Raw genomic sequence first — 23,870 nt, 5'->3', positions numbered from 1 at the left:
TTTTGAGCCTTTTATTTAGTTGTTGATCGGATCTTCACTTGTACTTAAACACCTATCCTAGGAACCATACAGGATCAGAAAGGGAGGTAGAGGTCATGTACTTCACTAATAGTTTCCAAAGAGTCTTCTAATTTCATCCCGTCCAATTAATTGTTCTTTCATCACTCAGTAAATAATAATTGTTTGCTAAATGCTAGATAGTATTATGCCAGGATTTCTTAGGGGTTTGAAAAAACAAAAGAAGTAGTCCTTGATCTTAACTTTTTACTTGTCTGAGAATACAGGATAAACACAAAGGTTAAAATAGTAAGACAGTGTATGCGAAGTGTCAGTTTATAGATCATTCAGTAGGTTAATAATTCAGAGCATCTTGGTCTAAGAAGTTTGGATTTTCTCCTGTGAACAGTATGAAGGCTTTATACATTTTTAAGTAGGTCTGATTTGATCAAATGACTTTTTAAGAAAATTAGTTAACAGTAGATTAGAGTGAAGGTGTTGGCCAGAAACTAGCTGATTTAGAAGGAAGTAAAAATTGAATTATGAAATTTTGAAGGGATGTGAAAGAAATACTGTGTTTAACTAAAAGAATGATGATACCTTAAGGAGAAATAGGAGCACATGACTTAGGGTGAGGGAGAAGTAGGTGAGGAGTTCAGTTTTAAACTGGTTTAGTTTGAGATTGGTGTAAGGTGTCACCAAGATCATTCCCGTGTACTATGTGATTCTCTGGGAGGACTCAGACCTCAGCATATAGTTGTACTCACAGCTGTGATTTATTACAATGAAAGAATTCAAAGTTCAGTCAGCATGGGGTGAAGTCTGGAGACACCAGGCAGTTTCCAAGGGTCCTCTCCCAGATGTTGCACTGGACATACTTAATTCTTCCAACTAGGAATTGTGACAACACATCTGAAATGCTGTCTCCTGTCTGCCCGAGGGTTTTCACATAGGCCCCCTTTGCCTAGCACTTAGAAAATTCCAGACTCCCAGAAGAGAGGCAGATATTCAGTGTAAACTATATTGTTTGCACAGACAGTTTAGGTTGAGTGAGCCATACTTACCGGGAAATGGTGGGAAAGACCTAAGTTCCCAATCACCAACCAAGGGCCAAACTTAAAAATACACCTTTTTAAAGATAGCAGTCTGTGACCTACCATGTTAACTCTTTCTTACATAGAAATGATAGTATGACAAGTAAATAGAGTCAAAGAAATCCCTGAGATAGTCTGAGAAATACATATGTCTTATAGTCCTGGGAGGTTAAGGCTAAACACAGAGAAATACTGAGATCTAGATCAATGGTTCTCAAAATTGTGTTTCATAGGCATCTGAGGGTTGCTGATACCTTTTCAGGAATTTTAAAGATCAAAAGTGTATTGACATTTGCACAAACGGTGCAGAAACTTTAGCACAAATCAACACCATGGCCCAATGTTATATTGGTGGTCATAATTTTCACTGCCACCCAATCACAAGAGAAAAAAAAAAAAGAACCCAGTCTCACTTAAGAATATTCTTAATGAAACAGTAAATTATTAAATTTATTAAATGTTGACCTTTGAGTACATGTCTAATGTCCTATGAATGACAATGGAAAGTGCACTTAAAAGCACACCTGCTTCAAGTGAGGTGGTTGTCCAAAAACAACACTTTTATGTAATAATTTGAGTTACAAGCTGACCTGACTGCTTTGATCTTGAAAGAACAACTAACAAAGTATGGTTGTTCAGACTTGGGTATTTGGCAGACATTTGCTCAGAAATGTGTGAAATGAGTATCACTTCAAAGAAAACAACTGACGGTGTTTGTTGCTAATAACACAATTTGAGCTTTTAAGAAAATTAGAATTTTGGAAAACAAGCATTTGCCATTATGAGCTTGAGAGCTTCATGATAATTAAAGACTTTTCTGATGACACTGGTGGTGGTATTAACAAATAGGATTTTTTTTAGTGGATAAGTGAAATGTGTCAACATTGGCAAGCTAACTCAGTGAACTAGAATTTTCCAAATGACCAGTACAGGCTTTTTAAAAGCATGCATGAGTATTAAACGTTCATTAAGAAAGCAAAATAGAGCAGTGGCTTTTAATGCAGAAGAGTACAGAATATTTGTTGACACGGTTTTGAGTTCCATAATACAATTAACCTTTAAGAAATATCACTTGCCAAGTTTTGGTGTAATATCAAAGAGGGATTCCCATAGTTACCTGAAATGTCTATTAAAATAACTTATTTCTCTTCCAGTTACATGTATTTGTGAGATTGAATTGTTTTCATATTCAGCATATTACAACAAATTGTGTGTAGGGACAAATATGAGAATCTAGCTGTCTTCTATTAAGCCAGAACTTAAAGAGTTTTGCAGAAATGTAAAAATTGTCACTTTTCACTAATTTTTTTTGTTTTGAAAAATAAAGTTCTTTTCCATAAAAACATTTTACTCTGTTAATGTATAATGCTTATTATTTTTACTTTTTTGAGTTTATTTATTTATTTTGAGAGAGAGGGAAAGAGAGCGCGCAAGAACAGGAAAGGGACAGAGAGAGAGAGGAAAAGAGAGAATCCCAAGCAGGCTCTGTGCTGTCAGCACAGAGCCCAGTGCAGGGCTCGAACTCAACGAAGTGTGAAATCATGACCTGAGTCAAAAGCAAGAGCTGGACGCTTAACCAACTGAGCCACCCAGATGCCCCATATAATGCTTCTTATTTTTAAGTGAACTAGTACATAATTTAAATTTTCTCTTTTTTTATATGGTAAATATCAATAGATACAGCTCAAATAGTAGTAAGCACCTTAAGATCCCAACTTTTAAGCATATGAAAGGGAACTGAGAAGTTTGAGAATTTCTGGTCTAGGAAAAGAAATGTAGAGAACCAAGGGCAGAAAGCTAAATAAAAATAAAAGGTTCATCAAGTATATCTTTTGTTTTCATCTGTCAGTCACTCCAGTTCACTAGATTCCTTCTTTTCCTACATTCTACATTTTGTTATCAACTTGACTAACTGTAATATCACATTGAATAACTTATCCTAATCCCTCATTTCAAAACTCCACAAGTCTTTAGTGATCTTCACTTCTGCTCTACTTCATCTGCCCACTCCCATGACTAAACCTTGAGCTATGGCATCATTGGATTATCTGAGAACTCTTTGATGATCACCACCTGTGCCTCCAGACCCCCAAGTGACCTTCCACTTCCTTTTCTCCAAGTGCAACATCCTCTCAAGGTCTCACTTCTTCCCCATCCGTCTTAATTAGACCCCTTGGTGGCCTTACTGCAGGTATACTCTTATCATCATCCTTTCAGTCTTCCATCTTTGGTCTTTTGGTTACACCTACAAACCCTCAACCTTGGATTCGTGCAACCATTTGCTTTCTCTCCTTTGTCTTATCTGCTGAGAGCTGCAGGAGAAAAATCATGTAACTGTATTGGTGCCATTGTGTCCGATTTAGGTCATTGAAATCCACTCTAAGTCGCCAATAATGGTTTGAAAACTGCTACTCTTCTCAAACCTTCTAACCTATCTGTAGCCAGTCTTCTCTTGATTCTTTTTGTGACTTGTCACCTCTTATTCTCACCTTTCCTCAACTTTTTCATTTATTTCTCTTCCTTTTCATACTTCACTCTTCTCTCACTGCCTCACCTCACATTTCTCTCTACCACCTCACCATTTTGCTATCTCTGTCCTTTGTGCCTCATCATTTTTCCTCTGAGAAAGTTAGCATCTAATGGCTCATAAAATTTTGCGGGGAAAAATCAATCCATATCATATAACTGAACTTTAGAGAGGTCATACGTGTAAGAATTTGGTGATGTTGCTTGTAGATTTTACTTGTAGGAATTTGGGGATTTCCAGTTGTGTGCCAGGATGTTTGGAAGTCTTGATGTAATTTGGCTATAAACTTCTTTTATATCAGTTTCATTGATTTTTTTTTAATTCTTCTTTTAACCTTTATTTTAATTATAAAAGGTAAGACTTCATTCTTTTTAATTGAAAATCTTCAATTTTTTTAATTGCTGTGAACATTTATTGGAAAGTTAAGGATGTAAACTTAAATGTAAGGGTGTGTGTGTGTTTGTATGTGTAGAGAGAGAAATTTTCTTTATTTTTCAAAGTCTATACTGTATGAAACTTGGAAATCTAAATCATGTTTTTCCTTATTTTATAGGCTATTGGTATTACTTATGGGAATCTGCAGACACTTTCTGATAAATCTGCCATGGTCACAAAGTCCTTAGAATACCTTGGTGAAATATTAAAATATATAAAACCTTATTTGGGAAAAAAAATTTCTAGTGCAGGACTGCAACTGACTTACAGGATGATGGGTATGTACTCCTGACGTTATCGAAACTTCCTTATGTTGAGCCTATAGTATCATGATAGGAATATTCTAATACACTGACTAAATCACTGTTCTCCATACAATCATAAGAATAATTTGAAAGACAAAGATTTAGCTTACAATAATTCATGTTGGCTTTCTATTGCTGTATCCCTATCCTGCCCCACCTCCTTTCAGAACTTTCCTTGTTACAGCTTGTGTTAATATTAAAATTAATTATGACCAAAACAGAAAATATGCTCAACCAATTTGATATCAATAGTCTGTTGTGAGTCACTCACACTGTGAATACCTGGATGATTAAAATGGACTTTTTTTTAAGGCTTATCTGTGCTTTCTTAGAATTTAAAATATCAGGAAACCATCACTTCTATTTATCTGGTCTGCTCTGTGTGAAGGAGGTCAGGAAAGAATTTACTATGGCACTAGAGATATTTATGCTTCAAATCTTGCTTCTCACAATACTATGTTTTCTCCTTTCGAAAAGAAATCTTTTTCTGTGCCTGTGCTATAACAACATAGTTCATCCTTCTTGAGGAAGTTAGTAATTTGAATACCTTTGTTCACTAAAACCATGTTACTAACCAAAAATAGGAACTGGATAAAGGGAAATGAGAAAATTTTCCTTAGAAGTTTTTATAACAGAATTTAAGGTTTTTGTTTTTGTTTTTTTTAATTTCTCTGTGGCCAAAACCTTATATCTTCTCCCTTTGATCTTGTGAACATATGAATAAACCTGATTTAGGCTGTCTGAAACCTTTTATCTTTGTTGTGAAAGATAAAGGAGAATGCAAAAATGTCTAAATATGGATGATGTAGAATGTAGTGAAAGCTATAGTAGCAATTCAGGCATCTTAATTTTAGAGGAAAACAGAAATGATAACTTATAAATTTAACATAGTAAAATGTAGATTAATAAGTATTTCAGCATGTAGCCTTATAATTTATTAGTCTCTGTTAGATTTTTGCCAAGCTAAATTTATGATTTCAGGAGATATATTTATTTTACAAAATAAGTGATAGTCCTAACTGCAAAATCATATTTGGATTGGTAATATGTCGACCTATGAAGAATTGAGGACCCTCCTTTGTTGTATTACATGATTGGCATACTGAAAGGTAGATCGGTATTCTTTTCTTTTGTCTAAATCTCAGAGACTGCGAATAGAATATATTGGTACAGTGTTGCCCCTTTATATGTTAAAAATTAGGAACAGATCACTTGCTTTCTTCTTTATGTAAGAGACTCAGAACAAATTGGAGGAAGAGCAAGTATAAACTTTAGAGTTCAAATGTGCTTGAAGTATGTGTGTTTGGGGTATCATACTCACTTCAGGGAAAGTGAGGTAACCACAGAAACTGTTTTATTTACCTTGCTAGTTTCTAACTGGGGATACCTCTGCTGTTTACTTACAAGGCTGCTAGTGGAAGGTGCAAACTTGATAAAATCACACTTCAGATGAAGGCATCTGAGGTCTTAATTGTAACTCAGTAATTTCTGAGAAAGGATTGATTCATGAGTACTGTCTTCAGTGTTCTTAATATTAATATTAATGTTTATGGTTTTTCTCTTTACATCTCTTACTTTTTCTGTTCCCATGTTTTTCTTTTGATCATTCTTCTCTCTTTAGCCATTCCTCCTCTTTTGTCTTTGTAATTGAAACTCTACCCATGATCCTCAGTGCCTATCCTAATATTCTGTGTTTTCCACACTCTCAGGTAGACTTGGTCTCCCTGATTAAGCTTCAGCTGTCCATCTCTTACAACATTCTTCATAGCTTGCCAGTTATTATAATTATTTGTGTACTTGGTTTGTCCCTACTAAAATTTTAAATTTATGATAGTGGCCATATCTTTTTAACTTTTTATTCCCATTATCATGTTGTATTTTGAACAAATAACATTTCCTGAGTTATATATTGGGCATTGGATTGGGAAAGAGCTTCTCCAGTGTAGGAGATGGTATATACTAAATAAATACTAACTAAATATACTAAATAAATATTTCTAGAATTTAACAATTTTATAAACTTAGCTAATAGAACATAATGTAACTTTTAGTGTTCCTAAATGAGTAAAGTTACTTTCTAACTATAAATACATTTTTAAACACCTATTATAATGATCCCAATCCTTTTTTTTTTTTAGGCATAGTATATGCATAGAGTAGGAAATAAGTAAACACATAAGGACTCTTACAGTGCAGATCTCTTTCAATTGTAGAAGTATGCTCCCCACAATTTTTCTACATTTTCTTTTTTTCTTTTTAAGTTTATTTATTTTGAAAGAAAGAGTGTGAACGGGAGGAGGGGCAGAGGAAGCAGAGGGGCAGAGGGGCAGAGGAAGAGAGAGAGAATCCCAAGCAGGGTTCCACACTGTCAGCGTGGAGCCCATCGCAGGGCTTGATCTCACAAACTGAGATCATGACTGGAGTCGAAATCAAGAGTCAGACGCTTAACAGACTGAGCCACCTAGGTGCCCCTGCATTTTCAGCAGCATCGCTTAAATACGTAGTATGTTTATAGCCAGAAAAAAGACTGGTTTTGTTTGTTTGTTTGTTTGTTTGTTTGTTTAACAAAGCTACTCTATGTATTTTAACCTTTCTCCAAGTTTTTTACTTAAAAAATTTCTTTCTCTTTGCATTATTAATACCACACACTTAAATATTCTTCACTGAAACTTAAAAACTAGGGTTCTGATTTGGCAGTAAAACAAATGGATCTCCTCTGCCTTCTATGAACTCATAAAACTTAAGATCTTCAGCAAAGTGTTTTAACCACTGCAGAAGATGAAATACAAGGGTAGGTGATGCATTTTTGGTTGGAAGGCCCTTGCTCTTTATAAGTCAATTCCTGTGTGACACCTAAGAGTGATATAAATCATTTAAAATGTCAGTGGTGATGGCAGTTCCCTTTATGGGCATATTAATGTTAGTTAGGATGTGAGTTCTTCTTACACTGCTGTCATTCGCAAGTTTTCCACCTACTGAAAAAAATGAGGAGCAAGCCAGCGTTATTTAAAATATTGCTAAGTGAGCATTGTGTTTCTTTATGATTGATTATTGTATTTCCTTTTACAACAGAAGATTAATGTTGCTGTTTGTTGTTCTTAGAAGTGATTATTGGCTGGGCTTTTTTCTTTTAACATCAATACATTCCTCTATAAGCGTATTTTTGTTTCCCTTCAGAGTTGAATTTTAAACTTTTTGTTTTATGGAAATGGCTTTGACGTTTATCATCTCTTTTGCTTTCTAAGATGGAATAAAATATAAAAGTTTATGCAGTACATATACAACTAATGCCACTTGGGCAAGCATTTAATGATCTCCTTTTAAATTTGTTTTTTCAGTAGAGAAGCCCTTAATAGCAGGAGTACACTCTAATGGGAACTACATAAATGCTCTTAATTACTTCATTAAACAAAGGGTGCTCATTTGTTTGGCTTTACTATCATCAAAGGTAGCAACTGACTCCTAGCATTAAGGAAATCATAATACATTTCCTGTAGTAAAGAAGTCTGCATCTCTTCTTTCAGCATCAAAATTTAAACTCACTGTGTATATTAAACAATTGAAAGTTATAAAAAGTGGAGTTCAGGGAGGTTAAGTGATTGCTTCAAGGTGCTATAGCTAATCCTTCTTACTACTTTAACAATTAAATTTAGCTCTATCTTTTCATGTTGTAAACTGGGTTGAGACAGCCTATAAAATTTTATGTAAGATAAAAATATAAAGAAATAAAGGTATCAAAAACGTAAATGTGGAGTAGCATGATGGAGCCCAGGGAAAATGAGTACACACATAAAAGCATAATGCGTGATCTTATAGTGTTCTTAAAGTTGGATTATAAATTTGCCTCTGAGTTACCTAGCAGCCAAAGCAAAAAGAGAAATCTGATTAATTACAGCAGTCGATCTGTATATTAACATAGTGTATAGCCAAATCACAGTGTGTGTGTGTGTGTATTAAATAACAGTTGCTTAGGAAACGTATGTTTTTCTTAGACCAGAACTCTGAGAGAAATTTGTCTCTTTAGTGAAATGTATGACATGACATCAGTCTTTTCAGTCCTAATACATGTTTCTTTCTATTGCCTACTTTAACTTGGTTCTTTGTGCTTTAAGTGAATTTCATAGTGGAATGGCAAAACTTTCTGGTTAGAAGGTAACCATACCTACTGTTACTCCTCTTCTTTGTCAGGAATTCTTGTTAAATCATGGGCACAGATCTTTGCCACCTCTAAAGCCCAAAAACTATTATTCCGGATCATAGATTGTTTACTGCTGCCACATACAGTGTTACAGCAAGAGAAGGAACTGCCTGCACCTATGTTGATCGCAATTCAAAAGAGTCTTCCTTTGTATCTCCAGGTATAGTAAGTGTGGCTGCTTGAAAGTTAAAATAATAAATAAATAAATAAATAAATAAATAAATAAATAAATAAATAAAAGTGTGGCTGCTTGAAAGTTAAAATAATAAATAAATAAACAAACAAACAAACAAACTTTGCCTTAAAACGGTTTGCTAACTGCTGATTTGAAAACCATGCATTATAATTTCAGTGCATGTGTGTACATGTGACACTTCTGTTTAACAAGTTTTAAATTCCTTTTGTGTTTGGCCCTGAAACCAAAGATGGAAAAAGCAAAATCTCCAAGAAGCAATTAAAGTTGAGAGAAGAGGCTGACTAGCATAGACAGAGTTGTGTGTTCCATATTTCCTTAGAGGCTTCAGCTGTCCACTAGCCAACCGGAGAAGAGATGTGAGAAAAGACACTGTAAAGGGGATTAGTTGTAAACGAGCCAAACGGGTAAGAGGTGAAGGACTGTCAGAGGGAACAGTATTTAAAAGTCATGAGCTTGAAGAAAGTATGACACACTGGGGAAGAGCGAATAATTCTGTTGTGATCGGACAGTCATACAGGAGGAGCCATATATTTGAAGGTGTTATGTGCCACGCTAGGAAGTTTGGACTTGTTCTTTTACATGGGGATTTGTATGGATTATTGATGGATTTTGACAGATTTTAGATAGAGAAGTGGGAACGACCTATCATGTTTACATTTTAGAAAGGTAATTCTGGTGGCAACATCTAAGATAGTTGATGTGGGAGTTAGATTGGAGACTTGGAGGGCAGAGAGTAGTTCATTATCTGAGGATTTTGAACTAAGCTGGTAGGTGTAGAACTCACACAGCAGATTGCAGAAACACTTAGGAGCTCTGATTAAAAGTACTTGCTCAGAGAATGTTGTGGAGCAACAGAAAGCAATAGAATACTTCCTAGACCCCAGAGTGGGTCCTTTTACACATAGTGGTGCTGCTAACTAAAATGGGCAATTCTAGAGATGTGGGAGTGAAGGTAATAATTGATTTATGAATATCTTTCATTTGAGGTGCTGTGTACTGTCTAGATGGGCACTTGGAAATATTGATCTGTTATTCAGAGGAAGATGGGGCTGGAAGCATACTTTGTTATTCATTAGTGTCTCATACTGAAGTTAAGTGCTTCTTAATTTGGGGTTCAGCAAGGAAAGCTGAGGAAGAAAGGGAGAATGGAATTTGATTAGGTAATAAGCAGTCTTTTCCACAGATGGGCTTTTTAAACAGATTTGTATAATTTCTAAGAAATTTTTAATTGGCTCTTTAATTTTGTGTTGATAATAACATTTAAAAAGAAGTTTAGTTTGCTGACAGAAACACAAAGCGTGGCCAGTCAGGGAATACTGGTGGGGAGGAATCTTGGGCAGCAGAAGAATCTGGAAAACATGTTCTCTGTGGCCCTTTTAAGCCAAAATAGTACAGTAAGAATTCTTATAGGGATACTTGGCTGGCTTAGTTGGTAAAACATGGGAACTGTTGATCTCAAGGTTGTGAGGTCAAGCCCCACCATGGAGCCTACTTTAAAAAAAAAAAAAAAAAAAAAAAAGAATTCTTACAAACTTTGTAAGTGGTAAACTGAAAATTTTGGTGAATTTATTCATTTGGCAGAATTGACTTAGATGTACACCTTTACTTAAAAGTACTCCAGTCTCCTCTTCAAAGTTTTCAGAACATATTTGTTTATTACTTCATCATCTTCTAATAATGTGCTTTCTTTTAAAGGAAAACATTGAAGAAACTAAGTAGAGGGGTGTTCATTGCCCTTTTGTTTTCAATTATTGTTGTTTGCTAGTGTTTTAACAATTCTACGTTACTTTTATTACAAATCTTTCAAAATTTTTTGATGAGTAAATATCTATCCATAGGTAAAATGGAGACAAATATTTCTAATTATTTCTCTGGGAAAACACATTTTAAATCACAAAGGGCCAAATTATAAATGAACTTTTGGAACATAATTCGTTGTGTTGGTGATTATATATATATTTGGTAATATGCATTATTTAATAACATTGGTAGAAAAAAATTTCTATTTCTCAGGGTTTAATTGTTAAGTCTCAAACACCGTAATCTATATGGAAGCTATACAAATGGAGGGGACTAAATCAACAGAACTCTTAACTTCTCTAAACCTCAGTTTCCCCAGCTATGAAATTGGATATGTGATAATACTAAATCAGTGTTTTTTAAGAAATTTAAGTGAAAGGATATAAAGCACATGGTACAGTGCCTGACATATGAAACTCTTCAAATGAATTGTCATTATTCTGAGTCTTAATCTTCTGCATTTCTCTCCTGTCAATTTTTGTTTTAATTTATCACATTTCTTACATTGGAAGATTTTTAGTATAAATTCTGAGTCTCACTCAGTTAAATGACCAGGCCATACGTATAAAAACTGACCTAAAAATGTGTTTCATAACTTTGAAATGACATACAGACATAGTTGATGAGTGGGATGCTCAAGTTTTCTGCGTATGAGAGGAGGAAGGAAGCTTCCTTGGTCTTCCTGCAATTCCCCTGCTCCGTTTGAGTACACCCCCAAGACACACATGTGTGGTTGGGTACCACAGTACAGGAGTCACACAGGCTCAGCAGCTCCCTGAGCCTCATAAACATTATCTGTTGATGCCGGCAGTGCCCTGTGGACTGTGGTTGCATATTCTGACATGGATATTAATGCTAGGGACTAAATTAGTAAGTTTCTCAATATTTTTTTTAACTTTTCCTTTTAGTATTTCTTCTCTTTTTTCTCCTTTAGGGCATGTGCATTGTATGTTGTCAGTCTCAAAATCCAAATGCCTATATGAACCAGTTACTTGGGAATGTCATTGAGCAGTACATTGGGCGGTTTCTTCCAGCTTCACCACATGTTGCAGGACTTGGACAACACCCTGTTCTGATGGCACTGAGAAACTCCGCGACTCTTGCACCGATGTCACTTCTAAAGAAATGCATTATACAAGTCATAAGGTACATCTAAATATTAAAAATAAGTGGTGTTTACAATCCAATTAGTTCATCTTTATTAAAAAGTAACAAAGCTCCCCAAAAGTATTGGCAACCCTTAGGATGCTGGTAGTTGAGAAACTTTTCTTTTCCCTGAGAAACATTATCTAAGGATTTACTAAAATGACTTTTGCTCCCGGCAGCCTGAGTCAGTGCTCTTTAAATCGTTTGTTTTCTTTACATAGCTGTTGTTTTCCTTATATATGTTCTAAAGGTGTATGTTTTTTTAGTCCTTATCAGATAAACAGTAATTGTATTTTCTCCTATAAAAAACATATTATCTATATTTTTGAAAGATAATAACTAAATGAAAAAATGAATGGTAATATGAAAAAGGAAGCAATAAGAAGTCCTTTTTTGTTGGTCTACTCCCTGTCTTAATAACTTCATTTTATTATTGGATGCATAAATGAAACCTCTTAGGTTTTCTCCTTCCTTTTACCTGCAACGGTGAAGATTCAGTAATAGAAATGATCACTTCTTTGTCTTCATGCAGTATTTAGCTTCATATGAAATTAGTTTTTAAACTTTAAAATGCTGTGGTGATATACAGGCATACCTTATTTTATTGCACTTCACAGATACTGTGCTTTTTACAAACTGGAGATGTGTGGTAACACCATCAAGCAAGTCTGTTGGCACTGTTTTTCCAATAGCATTTGTTCACTTCGTGTCTCTGTGTTACATTTTGGTAATTGTCACAGTATTTTAAACTTTTTTGTCACTATATTGGTGATAGTGATCTCTGATCAGTGATTACAACTCTCTGAAAGCTCAGATGATGGTTGGCAATAAAGTATTTTTTTAGCAATAAAGTGTTTTTAAATTAAGATATATACATTTTTTTCTTTTAGACATAATTCCATCGTAATGCTGTTGCACACTTATTAGACTACAGTGTAGTGTAAGCATAGGTTTTATATGCACCGAGAAGCCAGAAAAACTCACTTGACTTGCTTTATTGTGACATTCACTTTATTATGGTGGTCTGCAACTGAACCCACAGTGTCTCTGGGGGTATGCCCGTATATTATTCTTATCTAGTATTTTTTTCTGTGTTTTTAATGACTTGATAGTTTTAATGACCACTATTATCCATCACCTCTCATTACAGAATTCCATGTCTAAAATCTGTTCTCCCTTACAAGCATTTTTGTGTGTTCCTGGTATTCTGTTACTGAGGTTTGGAAGCTTTATATTTTTGTTCTCTCTCCTTGGCCAACCTTTGGGAAATGATTGCTTCCTTCTTTTCACACCTCTATTCCCTTATCACATTATACCCAGGCTATTGCAGGAGTCTCCTAACTACTTTCACTGTATCTAGCCTTTTCTTCTGGTTCAGCGTAAACAATGCCCCCAGATTACTTTTCTTGAAAGTCTATTCCATTATGACACTTCTCTACCACCAAACCTTCACTTGCTCCTTTTTTGCCCATGGAATAAATTCCTTATTCTTATAGCTCTTTGTGATCTGTCACTGAACTTTTCCAAATGTACAAGACATAACATCATATGCAAACTATAATGAGATTGGTTTCATTATTGCCCTTCCAAAATGCTTTGCATTTCCCTACATCAGTGTTGTTCATACTATTTTCTCTATTTAAATGCCACGCCTTTGGGTTAAATTCTGCCTTGACTTTTTAAGACCTACATCTAATATCTCAGTGTAGTGTGGTGCTTCTTTCCTTCTTCTGAAGTCATGTGCTCTGTTAAGATTCCGTTCACAGAATTGAATGTTTTGCCTCACTTGTATCTGAATTTCCGACAAGACCTTAGTAGTCTACCACTATTTTTGAGACATTATTTAAGTAAGTGTAGTACAAACCAAATGACAAATGCTGAAGTGAAATTAAATGTTTAGGGTCATAAAAGTAATTTAAAGCCCACCATTTAAAATCCTGGCTGCTTTCATTGACTTTCTTATTTACCAGGGAACACATTTTTCTCATGATTTCTAACTGAAGATCCAGAAATGTAGTAGTTCCTTTTTTCTATTTTTTAACTACTCAGGAAGGGAATAGATTGCCTCCTGTGCCTCCCTCCATTCCATGCTCCTCTACTCCTGTAGTTTCCCATCTTTGTTAGGGTTCATTCCTCCCAATTCCTGAGAATTCTGGGGTTATCTTTCAAAGCACCTATCACACTGTATTATGGTAGTCTTTTTTTCCTTATTCAACTTTTCCACTGGACAGTGAGCCCCTTGATTTCATAGACCATATTTCGTCTAAGATTCAGCAGTGAACAAAAAAGACAAAACACTTGTCCTCAAAGATTGAATAAATCTTTTAACATGTAATAATTGTTGGAACCCACCATATAGAGTAGAAATGATGGTGAAGACATAGTTCGTGCCCTTAAGGAGTTTATAATCCTTCGTGATTTCTGTGGCTCATTTTGGCAAATTTTACTGCTTTGCAAATACGTATGGATGTCTAGCTTAGATTTAGCTATATATGACAATTTTTCCTGTTGTCTAGACCTTTTAGAAACTGAGCAATTGCCACTTCCATTTATTCACTTAAGTGTATATACTGAATACCTCTTAGGAGCCAACACCTGTTTAAGAGGTAGAGATATAAAAATGAGTCAGATAAATTATCTTTATGATCGCTGTTGAATCCTAATGCTAAAATTTGTTTTGCTTTGAGAGAAGATGTTACATCCTAAATTACCTCTGTTTTTTTTTTTTACTTCCTAAGAGAAGGAAAGAGGTAAAGCTGGAACAGGAAGCCAATTCCTAGGGCAGTCCTCTTGTTGATTTGGAGAAATAAAACCCCTCCCAAATCCCTAAATAAATAAACGTGAGGAGAGATTTCTTTATGCAAATTTGACATTAAAGAAAATGTTGCATCGTTGAGGAGCTAATAGAAGAGATTGGACTCAGAAAAGGAAAAAAAAACAAATTAACAATTGGATTTTCATTTGGATTTTGATTAAGTGCATTGAAAGATCAGGTTTTAAATTTAGTTTGTGTCCGTATTCTACTTGGGCCCTTAAAACACACCAGATATTCATATGCTTATGCTTCTAAAATTTTGTGTTTGAGGATAGCATGGCAAAATATACGTATATTTTTTAGTTGTGCTTTATTAATTTGGGTAAAATTTGTTAGTATCTCTAAAGTGGGTGACTTTTGGTTCTGTTCACTGAAACTTTAAACAGAAGAAAAAACAAAATTGTGCTTCTTTTTAGAAAGTCCTACTTTGAGTGTAAAGGGTCTCTGCTCCCTCCTCGCTTGGCATCTATCCTGGCCTTCATCCTCCAGCTCTTCAAAGAAACTAACATAGACATTTCTGAGGTTGAACTGCTCCTCCCTGGCATCTTAAAATTGTTGGTGTTGGTCAGCGAACCCCAAGGTTAGTTTGAATCTGTTTGTTATGCTGTTCTTTTCATAAATTAAGAAAGTACTCTTTCCTATCAGTTAAATGGATGGCTAAGTGCTTGGTTATTTAATATCAGTTTCTATATATTGTGGCTGACAAACTCCAGCAGATAGCAGAGGTTGGGCATGATAAAATGGTTAAACACTGACATGTTTCAGAGTAGTTTACTTCTGTTTTGTTTTTTCCCCCAAGGCAAACAGTTTATGTAAGGACTACTTCCTCTAATTAGACTTGTTGACCTTTTAAAGAATATTTGTTTAATCTGACTACAGTATTAAATGCAATTTGTTACCTATCATGTGGTGAGGGGTCAAGGTAAGTTCTTCCGTTCAGGTTGCCGCCAGAATATCTAAGCTGATTGCACAGGCAACCTGTAAGGATCCTTTGATCCTAGTCCTTTTGTTTTCAGTCTCATCAGCCTTACTGCTAGGGATCTCTTTAAAATACCACTTATCTGATCCCCACTGTGAGTAGCATGCTTTAATAAGCTTATTGGGAATATGCAGAATAGTAGGGATAGCTCTATCCTAAAGGAGTTTTTAATGTAAATAGAACGCTATGTGTGTAAGGGTGTGCGTGTTCTCATGATAATGTGATTGTTCAGTGGTAGGGCTCCTCGATGTTTCTACCTAAGTACCTCTAACTGCTGTGATGAGTGAGTGCAATGTGCATCCTGCAGAATCTGAGGGTACCATCCAAATTGGTAAAGCTCAAAGAGCTCTTTGAAAGGTTCCATTTTATCTCAAAATGTATGCATATTTTGTTTAAATCTGTTTATTTTAATAAGTAAAATGTTTGTCTTATTAAAATGTTTCCTTTCTCCTGAGCATGATTTGTAAAAGCTAAGCATGGTTTTACAAAAACTGTTATGATGTGTTCATATGGAATGCCCTTACCTGAGAGTAGCATCTCTTCACTGAAAAAAATACCCAGGTAGACCCCAGAGTCATGTTTAGAAATTTTGTCTTCGTTGAAAACTTACACATACTTTCAGTGAAAGCCTACTGTGGTATTCAGTACAAAATTTGTTGAGACAGAGCAGACGGTATAAAATTTTACCTAGCCTTTGTTTTGGTTATAGTAATAATTATCAGGAAGGAGGCTAGAGTGTGGAGGTGAATTTTGCTGCTCACATCTAGCTAGTGAGTGCATCACATGTTTGACATGGGTAGAATACAGAATTCGCAGTCTCTGCATTGCTGTCTTTGTAACCTGAGGAGATAGTATTAAACAGATTTTGGCTGTGAGAAAATTCTCTCTGACTCTCCTTGTAGCCTCACTGCTTAAAAGAATAATTTGTAAAATCATAGAAAGTTAGTCTTACTACATGACTCAGCAAGTCCACTCCTTAGGTATATGCCCAAGAGCATTTTAAACATACGTCCACTCAAAAACCTGTACTCAAGCGCCGAAAGAACTCCACTTCTGGCACAATAACATAAGGAGTTCTGCTGACCCACTCCCCAGCAAAACTGGTGAAAATTATTTAAAAGAAAGTATCTAAATTTTCTCGAAATAGTCCTAAGAGTAGAGCAAATGGAGAAACATTTGTTTAAGAAAATCTGAAACTTGGTAAAAACATCAGGAGTCTGTGGTATTTGAAGGAAGACCACTCCTTTCTTTATTCCCCCAGCGCAGTAAGACAGAAACTCTACTCCAGACTAGTAAATCCAAGAACATAGGGCTTCTTCTCTCCCCGGCTCCCAGTAGGAGGGCTGTCCTCCTATGAGAGGCAGAATATCAGTATTTCTCATCTTGCCCCCAAGCTACCTGATGCTAAAGTTATATTCCAGGCAATTGTGGCTAAGAAGTGGGCCCTCCATTCTGTTCCTGGGGTACCAGTCAGCCTTGCCACAGCTTAAATGTGTGAATTCCCTGCCAAGAGAAGCAAACTGAGGGTCCCTGGGACTGCTGCCTCTCCTCCCACAAGCACTCAGCTCCTAAAGTGGGTATGTCACTCAGAAGTAGCACCATTGTCCCTGTCCCCATCACCAGAGCCCTGCATCTGAGATGTTATCTGGTGGAGAGGTAGAGGGAGGAGAAGCTGAGCATAGGAGAGAGATCAGATCTCAATCAGTCCCAAAGGAACTAACTTCATTTGCAAATGAGTGTGGAAAAAGTTCAACCATAGGGTTCTATCAAAAATAATGGAGTTTGTGATGATAGGCAATAGGTAGGAGAATAATAGAATCATTGGGTATATAGGCTAATCTGTAGACCATCTGGTTTGGTGAGAGAATTGGTGAAAGAGACCGCTGGAAGGAACCCTTGGATCAGAATCTCAAACACCACAGAAATCCCTTTAAAACAGCCTGAACTTGATGAGATCAGTCTATAAGACAATATATGTCCCTGGGCATTATAGGAAACAATAGAGCAATCAGCTTTGATTAGTGGAACTTAACAGTTGAGTGTGGTCAAAGAGACAGAGCCCTGTCAAAACCACTGTCTTAGAATGGAGACTGTGGGCCTACCCGAGGTTATACCACCTGAGGAGCAATGTTAGAAGCTTCACACTGGGGGCCATTGGGGAAGAGGGAAGAAGTACACCTTACTAAAAAATGTCCAGTTTTCAGCAACATAAAAATTCCAAGACTGCAAAAAGACAGAAATATGATCCATACACTGGGGAAAAAAGGCAGCAGAAACTGCCAGTGAGAGCAATCAGATACTGGATTTAATAGGCAGACTTCAAAGTAGCCATTATAAGTATGTTGAAAGAATTCCAGGAAAGCATGATTAACAAAGTAAAGGTAGGTATGATGACATTGTCACATCAAATAGAGAATATTGGTACCGAGACAGAAGTTAACCAAAAAAAGAACCAAAAGGAAATTATGAAGTTTAAAAGTACAAGAACTGAACTGAAAAATTCACTTGAGGGGCTTGTTACTGGATCTGAATTAGCAGAAGAAAGAATTAGCAAACTTGAAGATAGATGACAAGAGATGATGCAATTTGAAAAAAAAGAATGAAGAAAAATGAACAGAGCTTTAGGGAAATGTGGGATACCATTAAGTGCACCATGATACATATAACCCAGAAGAGGACAGAAAAGTACAGAAAAAAATATTTGAAGAAATAATGGCTAAAGATTTCCTGAATTTATTAATGAACAATAACCTATACATTCCGGAAGCTCAGCTAATTCCAAATAGGATAATTTTTTTTAATGTTTATTTTTGAGAGACAGAAAGCCGAACAGGGAAGGGGCAGAGGGATAGGGAGACACAGAATCTGAGGCAGGCTCCAGGCTCCACACTGTGAGCACAGAGCCTGACATGGGGCTCAAAGCCACAAACCATGAGTGAGATCATGACCTGAGCTACAGTCAGACGCTTAACTGACTGAGCCACCCAGGCGGCCCTAATTCCAAATAGGATAAATTCAAAAAGTTCCACAATAAGATGCATCAGAGTAAAAATACTGGAAGCCAAAGGCAAGGAGAAAAATTTTAAAGCATCAAGAGAAGAAAGACTCATCGCTTACCACAGAACCCCAGTTAGGTCAACAGCTAACTTCTCAGCAGAATTAATGGAGGTCAGGGGCAGTGGGATCACACTTAGTGATCAAAGAAAAAATTCTCAACCAAGAATACTATATTCTGTAAAACCATTACCTTTCAAAAGTGAAGATAAAATAAAAATATCCCCAGATAAAAACTGAGAGAATTTATTGCTAGTGGACTAGCCTTATAAGAAAGGAAGGAAGTTCATGGGGGCTCAGTCGGTTAAGTGGCCGACTTCAGCTCAGGTCATGATCTTGGGGCTGACCCACGTCTTGGGGTTCAAGCCCCACGTCAGGCTCTGTGCTGACAGCTCAGTACCTGGAACCTGCTTTGGATTCTCTGTCTCCCTCTCTCCCTGCCCCTCCCCTGCTTACAGTCTGTCACTCTCTCTCAAAAATAAACATTAGAAAAAAATTAAAAAGAAAAAAAAGTTCTATAGAATGAAAGTTAAGTGACCTCACACAGGAATAACACTAGTAAAGCAATATGTAACTGTAAAAGTATAAGTGTATATTTCTTTATCTTTATTCCCTTAATGGGTTTAAAAAGCAAATGAATAAAATGAAATATTAAAAAAATGATATATAATGTATTATTGGGTCTATAACATATAGAAGTGCAGTATATTTACCAGTAACAGTACAAAGGAGGTGGTGGGAGCAAAGCTATATTGGTCTAAGAAAATGACTCCAGATAATAACTCAAATAGAAACAATTATGAAGAGAATTAGAGATGATCAACAAGGTTAATATAGCAAAAGCTTAAATATATACCTGCTTTCCTTTCCTCTTCTTCCTTTCTTCTCCTTTAGCTTCTTTGAAAGACAAAATTATATAAAATAAAAACTATGAAAGACAAAAAATTATGTATTGTTGGGTTTGTAACATTTGCAATGGGAATATGTATAAAAATAATACCACAGTGGTGCCTGGGTGGTTCATTCTACTAAGCATCCAACTCTTGATTTCAGCTCAGATCATGTGAGTTTGAGCCCTGCATCGGGTTCTGTGTAGAGTATGGAGACTGCTTGGGATTCTCTCCCTCCCTCTCTGCCCTTCCCCTGCTCACATGCACATTCTTGCTCGCTCTCTCTCTCTCTCCCTCCCCTTCTGTCTCAAAATAAATAAACATTAAAAAAAAATAATACCACAACAAAGAGGGAGGGGAATAGAGTTATGTAAGAATAATGTTTCTGTATTTCACTGAATTCATGTAAATCGGAAGCTCTGATAAGATATGCATGATATGCCTAGAGCAACTACTAAGGAAATAATTCAAAACTAATGAAAAATCATTAAAGAAATTAAAATGCTAAGTTTTAAAATATTCATGTAATATGAAAAGAGAGCAGTAAAGGAGATTAGAAGAGCAAAAAACGCAAGACATTTAGAAAACAAAAGGTAAAATGACTAATATAAATCCATCTATAGCAACAGTAACAGTAGTTGTGAAAGGAGTGAACAAACTAATCAAAAGTAGAGATCATTGGAATGAAAATATAAAAAGATCTAATTCTATCCTATCTACAGGAAACACTTTAGATTCAAATACTGAAATAATAAAAGGATAAAAAAACTACATCATGCAAACTGTAGCTATGGAAAGCTAGGCCAAAAAATTGTTACTAGAAATAGAGATGTTTTATAGTGATAAAGGATCACTGTATTTAACAACTTATAAACGTGCACTTAACAAAAGAGCACCAAAATATAGGAGGGAAAAACAGAAATGAAGGGAGAAAGAGTTCAGTAGTAAGAGCTGGAGGATTTTTGTTGTGTAAAGAGCTTAGAAGTTCTCATTCTCACCCTCACAACAAGAAACAAATCTTATCAGACTGAAAAACAACTCTTCTTAGATGCATCAGGGAATTGAGGTCATAGAGCAAACTGTTGCCCCCAAAACTGAGCATAGAGCAGTTTGTCAAATGCAGTGTAAATATTTCTTCCAGTGTCAGCTCCTGGTCCTCGTAAGCTGTGAGTCTCTGAATCTGTCTCTCCACTTAAATGATCTAATAAATTGTTTCTTTTTCAAAATAATAATTGGTGATTATACCTTACGGAAAGCAAACTGAATGACAGCATTATTCTGAGGATTGGTAGAGAGGAATTTGGAATACTGTGTTAAAAGGCACCTGTACCACCCCTGAAGGAATGCAGTGCTATTTGAAAGTAGACTTGGATTAGTTGTATGCTACAAACTCTGAGGCAACCACTAAAAAAAATTTTTTGAATAAGTGTATTTGATTATACTAAGAAAAGAGAAAAAAATGGAATCAAAAAATCCTCAATTAAAACCTTCAGAAAAGGCAGAATAAAAGCAAATGATTAGAAAAAAAGAACAAGAGCAATGAATATAAAAGTTACATGTATGTGGGGTGCCTGGGTGGCTCAGTCAGTTAAGCATCGACTCTACATTTCAGGTCATGATCTCACAGTTCGTGAGTTTGAGTCTTGCATCAGGTTCTGCTCTGGCAGTGTGGTGCCTGCTTGGGATTCTCTCTCTCTCTCTCTCTCTCTCTCTCTCTCTGCTCCTCCCCAGCTCGCTCTCTCTCTCTCTGTCTCCCTCTCTCTCTCTCCAAGTAAGTAAATAAACTTAAAAAAAAAAAAAAAAAGGCATTACATAATGACAGACTGGGACTAGAGATAACCTCTTCAATCTGATGAAGGACATCTATGAAAATCTTAGAGCTAACATCATCCTTAATGGTGGAAGATTAGATGCTTTCCCCCTAAGATTAGGAATAAGACAAGGATGTTCACTCTTGCCACTTCTATTCAACATTGTACTGGAAGTCCTAGTCAGGGCAAGAAAAATAAATTAAAGGCATCTAGCTTGGAAAAAAGGTAAAATTAACCCTATCTGTAGATGATTTGATCTTGTATATACAAAATCCTAAGCACACCACTAAAAAGTTATTAGAACTTATAAACAAGTTAAGCAAGGTTGTAGGATACAAAATCAAGACACAAAAATTCATTTTATTTCTATATACTCTCAATGAAAATCTAAAAATGAAATTAAGAAAATGATTCCATTTACATTTCCATTTACAATTAAAAAAAACAACTAAGAATAAATTTAAGAAAAGGGAAATACAAGCTTAAGATCTGAAAAATACCAAACATTGTTGAAAGAAACTAGAGAATATCTAAATAAATGGGAAAAAACACCCATTTCATGTATCTGAAGAAGTAATATTGTTAAGATAGTAGTATTCCCCAAATTGGTCTACAAATTCAGTGTAACTCCAGAATAGTTGAAACAATATTGAAAAAAGAACAAAGTTGGAAGATTTATACTTTCCAATTTCAAAACTTAGTACAAAACAACAGTGATCAAGACAGTGTGGTATTGACGTAAAGATAGACATAGATCAGTGGATTAGAATCGGAAGTCCAGAAATAAACCCAAAGGGCTGTGGTCAACTGATTTTTTTGACAAAGGTGCCAAGATGATTCATTCGGGAGAAAACAAGTATTTCAACAACTTGTGCTAAGTCAAACACATATCCACATGCAAAAAAATGAAGTTATACCTTTATTTCACACCATACGCAAAAATTAACTCCAAATAGATCATGGACCTAAATGGCTGAGATAAAACTATAAAACTCGTAGAAAAAGCAAACTAGTAAATCTTCATGACCTGGATTTGGCAATGAGTTGTTAGGTACAACAAAAGTACAAGGCAAGAGAGACATAAATTGGACTAATCAGAATTAAAAACTTTTCAGGTACCTGGATCACTCAGTTAAGTGTCCAATTTTTGATTTAGGCTCAGGTCATGATCTATATAGTTTGTGAGTTCAAGTCCCACGTTGGGCTCTGTGTTGTCAGCACAGAGCCTGCTTCAGATTCTGTCTCCCTCTCTGTCTGCTCCTCCCCTGCTCACTCTCTATCTCTCTCTCTCTCTCTCAAAAATAAATAACCCATTAAAAAGAAAACTTAAAAAATTTAAAACTTTCATGCTTCAAAGGACAATCAAAAAAGTGAAAAGAAAGTTCCCAGAATGAGAGTTGCAAATCATTTATAGGATAAGGAACTTGTACTTGGAATATATAAAGAACTGTTACAACTCAGTAATAAAAAAATTTTTTTATATAGGCAAAGGGGGACGCCTGGGTGGCTTGGTGGGTTATTGCATCTGACTCTTGATTTCAGCTCAGGTCATGATCCCATGGGTCATGGGATCAAGTCCTGTGTCGGGCTCTGTGCTGTCAGTGCAGCGCAGTCCTCTAACTCAAAAAATTAGATTCTCTCTCTTGTCCTCTAACTCAAAAAAATAAACTTTCAAAAAAAATAGGCAAAGGATTTGAATAGACATTTTTCCAAAGAATATAAACAAATGGCTAATAAGCACCTGAAAAGGTGCTCGACACGATTAGTCATCAGGGAAATGCAAATCAAAACCACAGTGAGATACCACTAAGTTGGGTATTATGAAAAAGTCAGATAATAACAAAGTTTGGTGAAAACATGGAGAAGAAATCAGAACCCCTAGTTACTGCTATTGAGAATATAAAATGGTGTAGCCACTAGGGAAAATAGTCCAGTCATTCCTTAGATCGTTAACCATAGAGTTACAATGTGACCTAGCAATGTCACTACTAGGTATGAACCCAGGACTAATGAAAACATATATCCACACAGAAACTTGTATATTCGTATTTATAGCAATTTATTTTTCATAGTAGCCAAAAGGTAGACTGTCAACTGACAGATTTTTTTTTAATGTGATACAGCCACACAGTGGAATATTATTTGGCCATAAAAAGGAATTAAGTCCTGCTGCATGCTATACAACATGGATGAACTTTGAAAACATTATTTTAAGTGAAAGAAGCCAGTTACAAAAGACCACATATTGTATGATTCCATTTGTATGAAATGTCCAGAATATTAAATCGATAGAGACAGAAAGTAGATTTGTGTTTACTTTTAGGGTATATCAGAAAATAGGGAGTGGTAGCTAAAGAGTGTCAGGTTTCTTTGCATAGTAAATATTCTAACATTGTAGTGATGGTTGCACAATTCTGCAAATATACTAAAAACATGGAATTGTATGTGTTAAGCGAGTAAAGCTGTTAATGTAAAGAAAAACTGAAAAAAACCCCAGCTTTTTAAAAAGTTCAGTTCAGTTAAATAAACCAAGATGGCAAATATTTTTTTTAAAACACAACTGTACGCTGATATCCACAGAAGCTTGATTCATAATAGCTTCAAAATGCAAACAACCCAATTG

General features: G+C 35.7%; 1 protein-coding gene across 1 annotated transcript in view; it reads left to right on the top strand.

The window, feature by feature from the left end:
- Window positions 1–23,870, top strand: part of MMS22L (MMS22 like, DNA repair protein) — a 133,868-nt gene that overhangs the window by 101,754 nt on the left and 8,244 nt on the right. The window contains exons 19-22 of the mRNA XM_043591973.1: window positions 4,172–4,331; window positions 8,547–8,716; window positions 11,487–11,698; window positions 14,930–15,093. Of these exons, the coding sequence (XP_043447908.1) occupies window positions 4,172–4,331; window positions 8,547–8,716; window positions 11,487–11,698; window positions 14,930–15,093 (706 nt within the window). The remainder of the gene's footprint in view (window positions 1–4,171; window positions 4,332–8,546; window positions 8,717–11,486; window positions 11,699–14,929; window positions 15,094–23,870) is intronic.

This window comes from Prionailurus bengalensis, chromosome B2, assembly GCF_016509475.1.
Source record: "Prionailurus bengalensis isolate Pbe53 chromosome B2, Fcat_Pben_1.1_paternal_pri, whole genome shotgun sequence".
Classification (NCBI taxonomy): Eukaryota; Metazoa; Chordata; class Mammalia; order Carnivora; family Felidae; genus Prionailurus; species Prionailurus bengalensis.
Note: the sequence above shows the minus strand (reverse complement) of the source record. Positions and strands in the feature narration are given on the sequence as shown.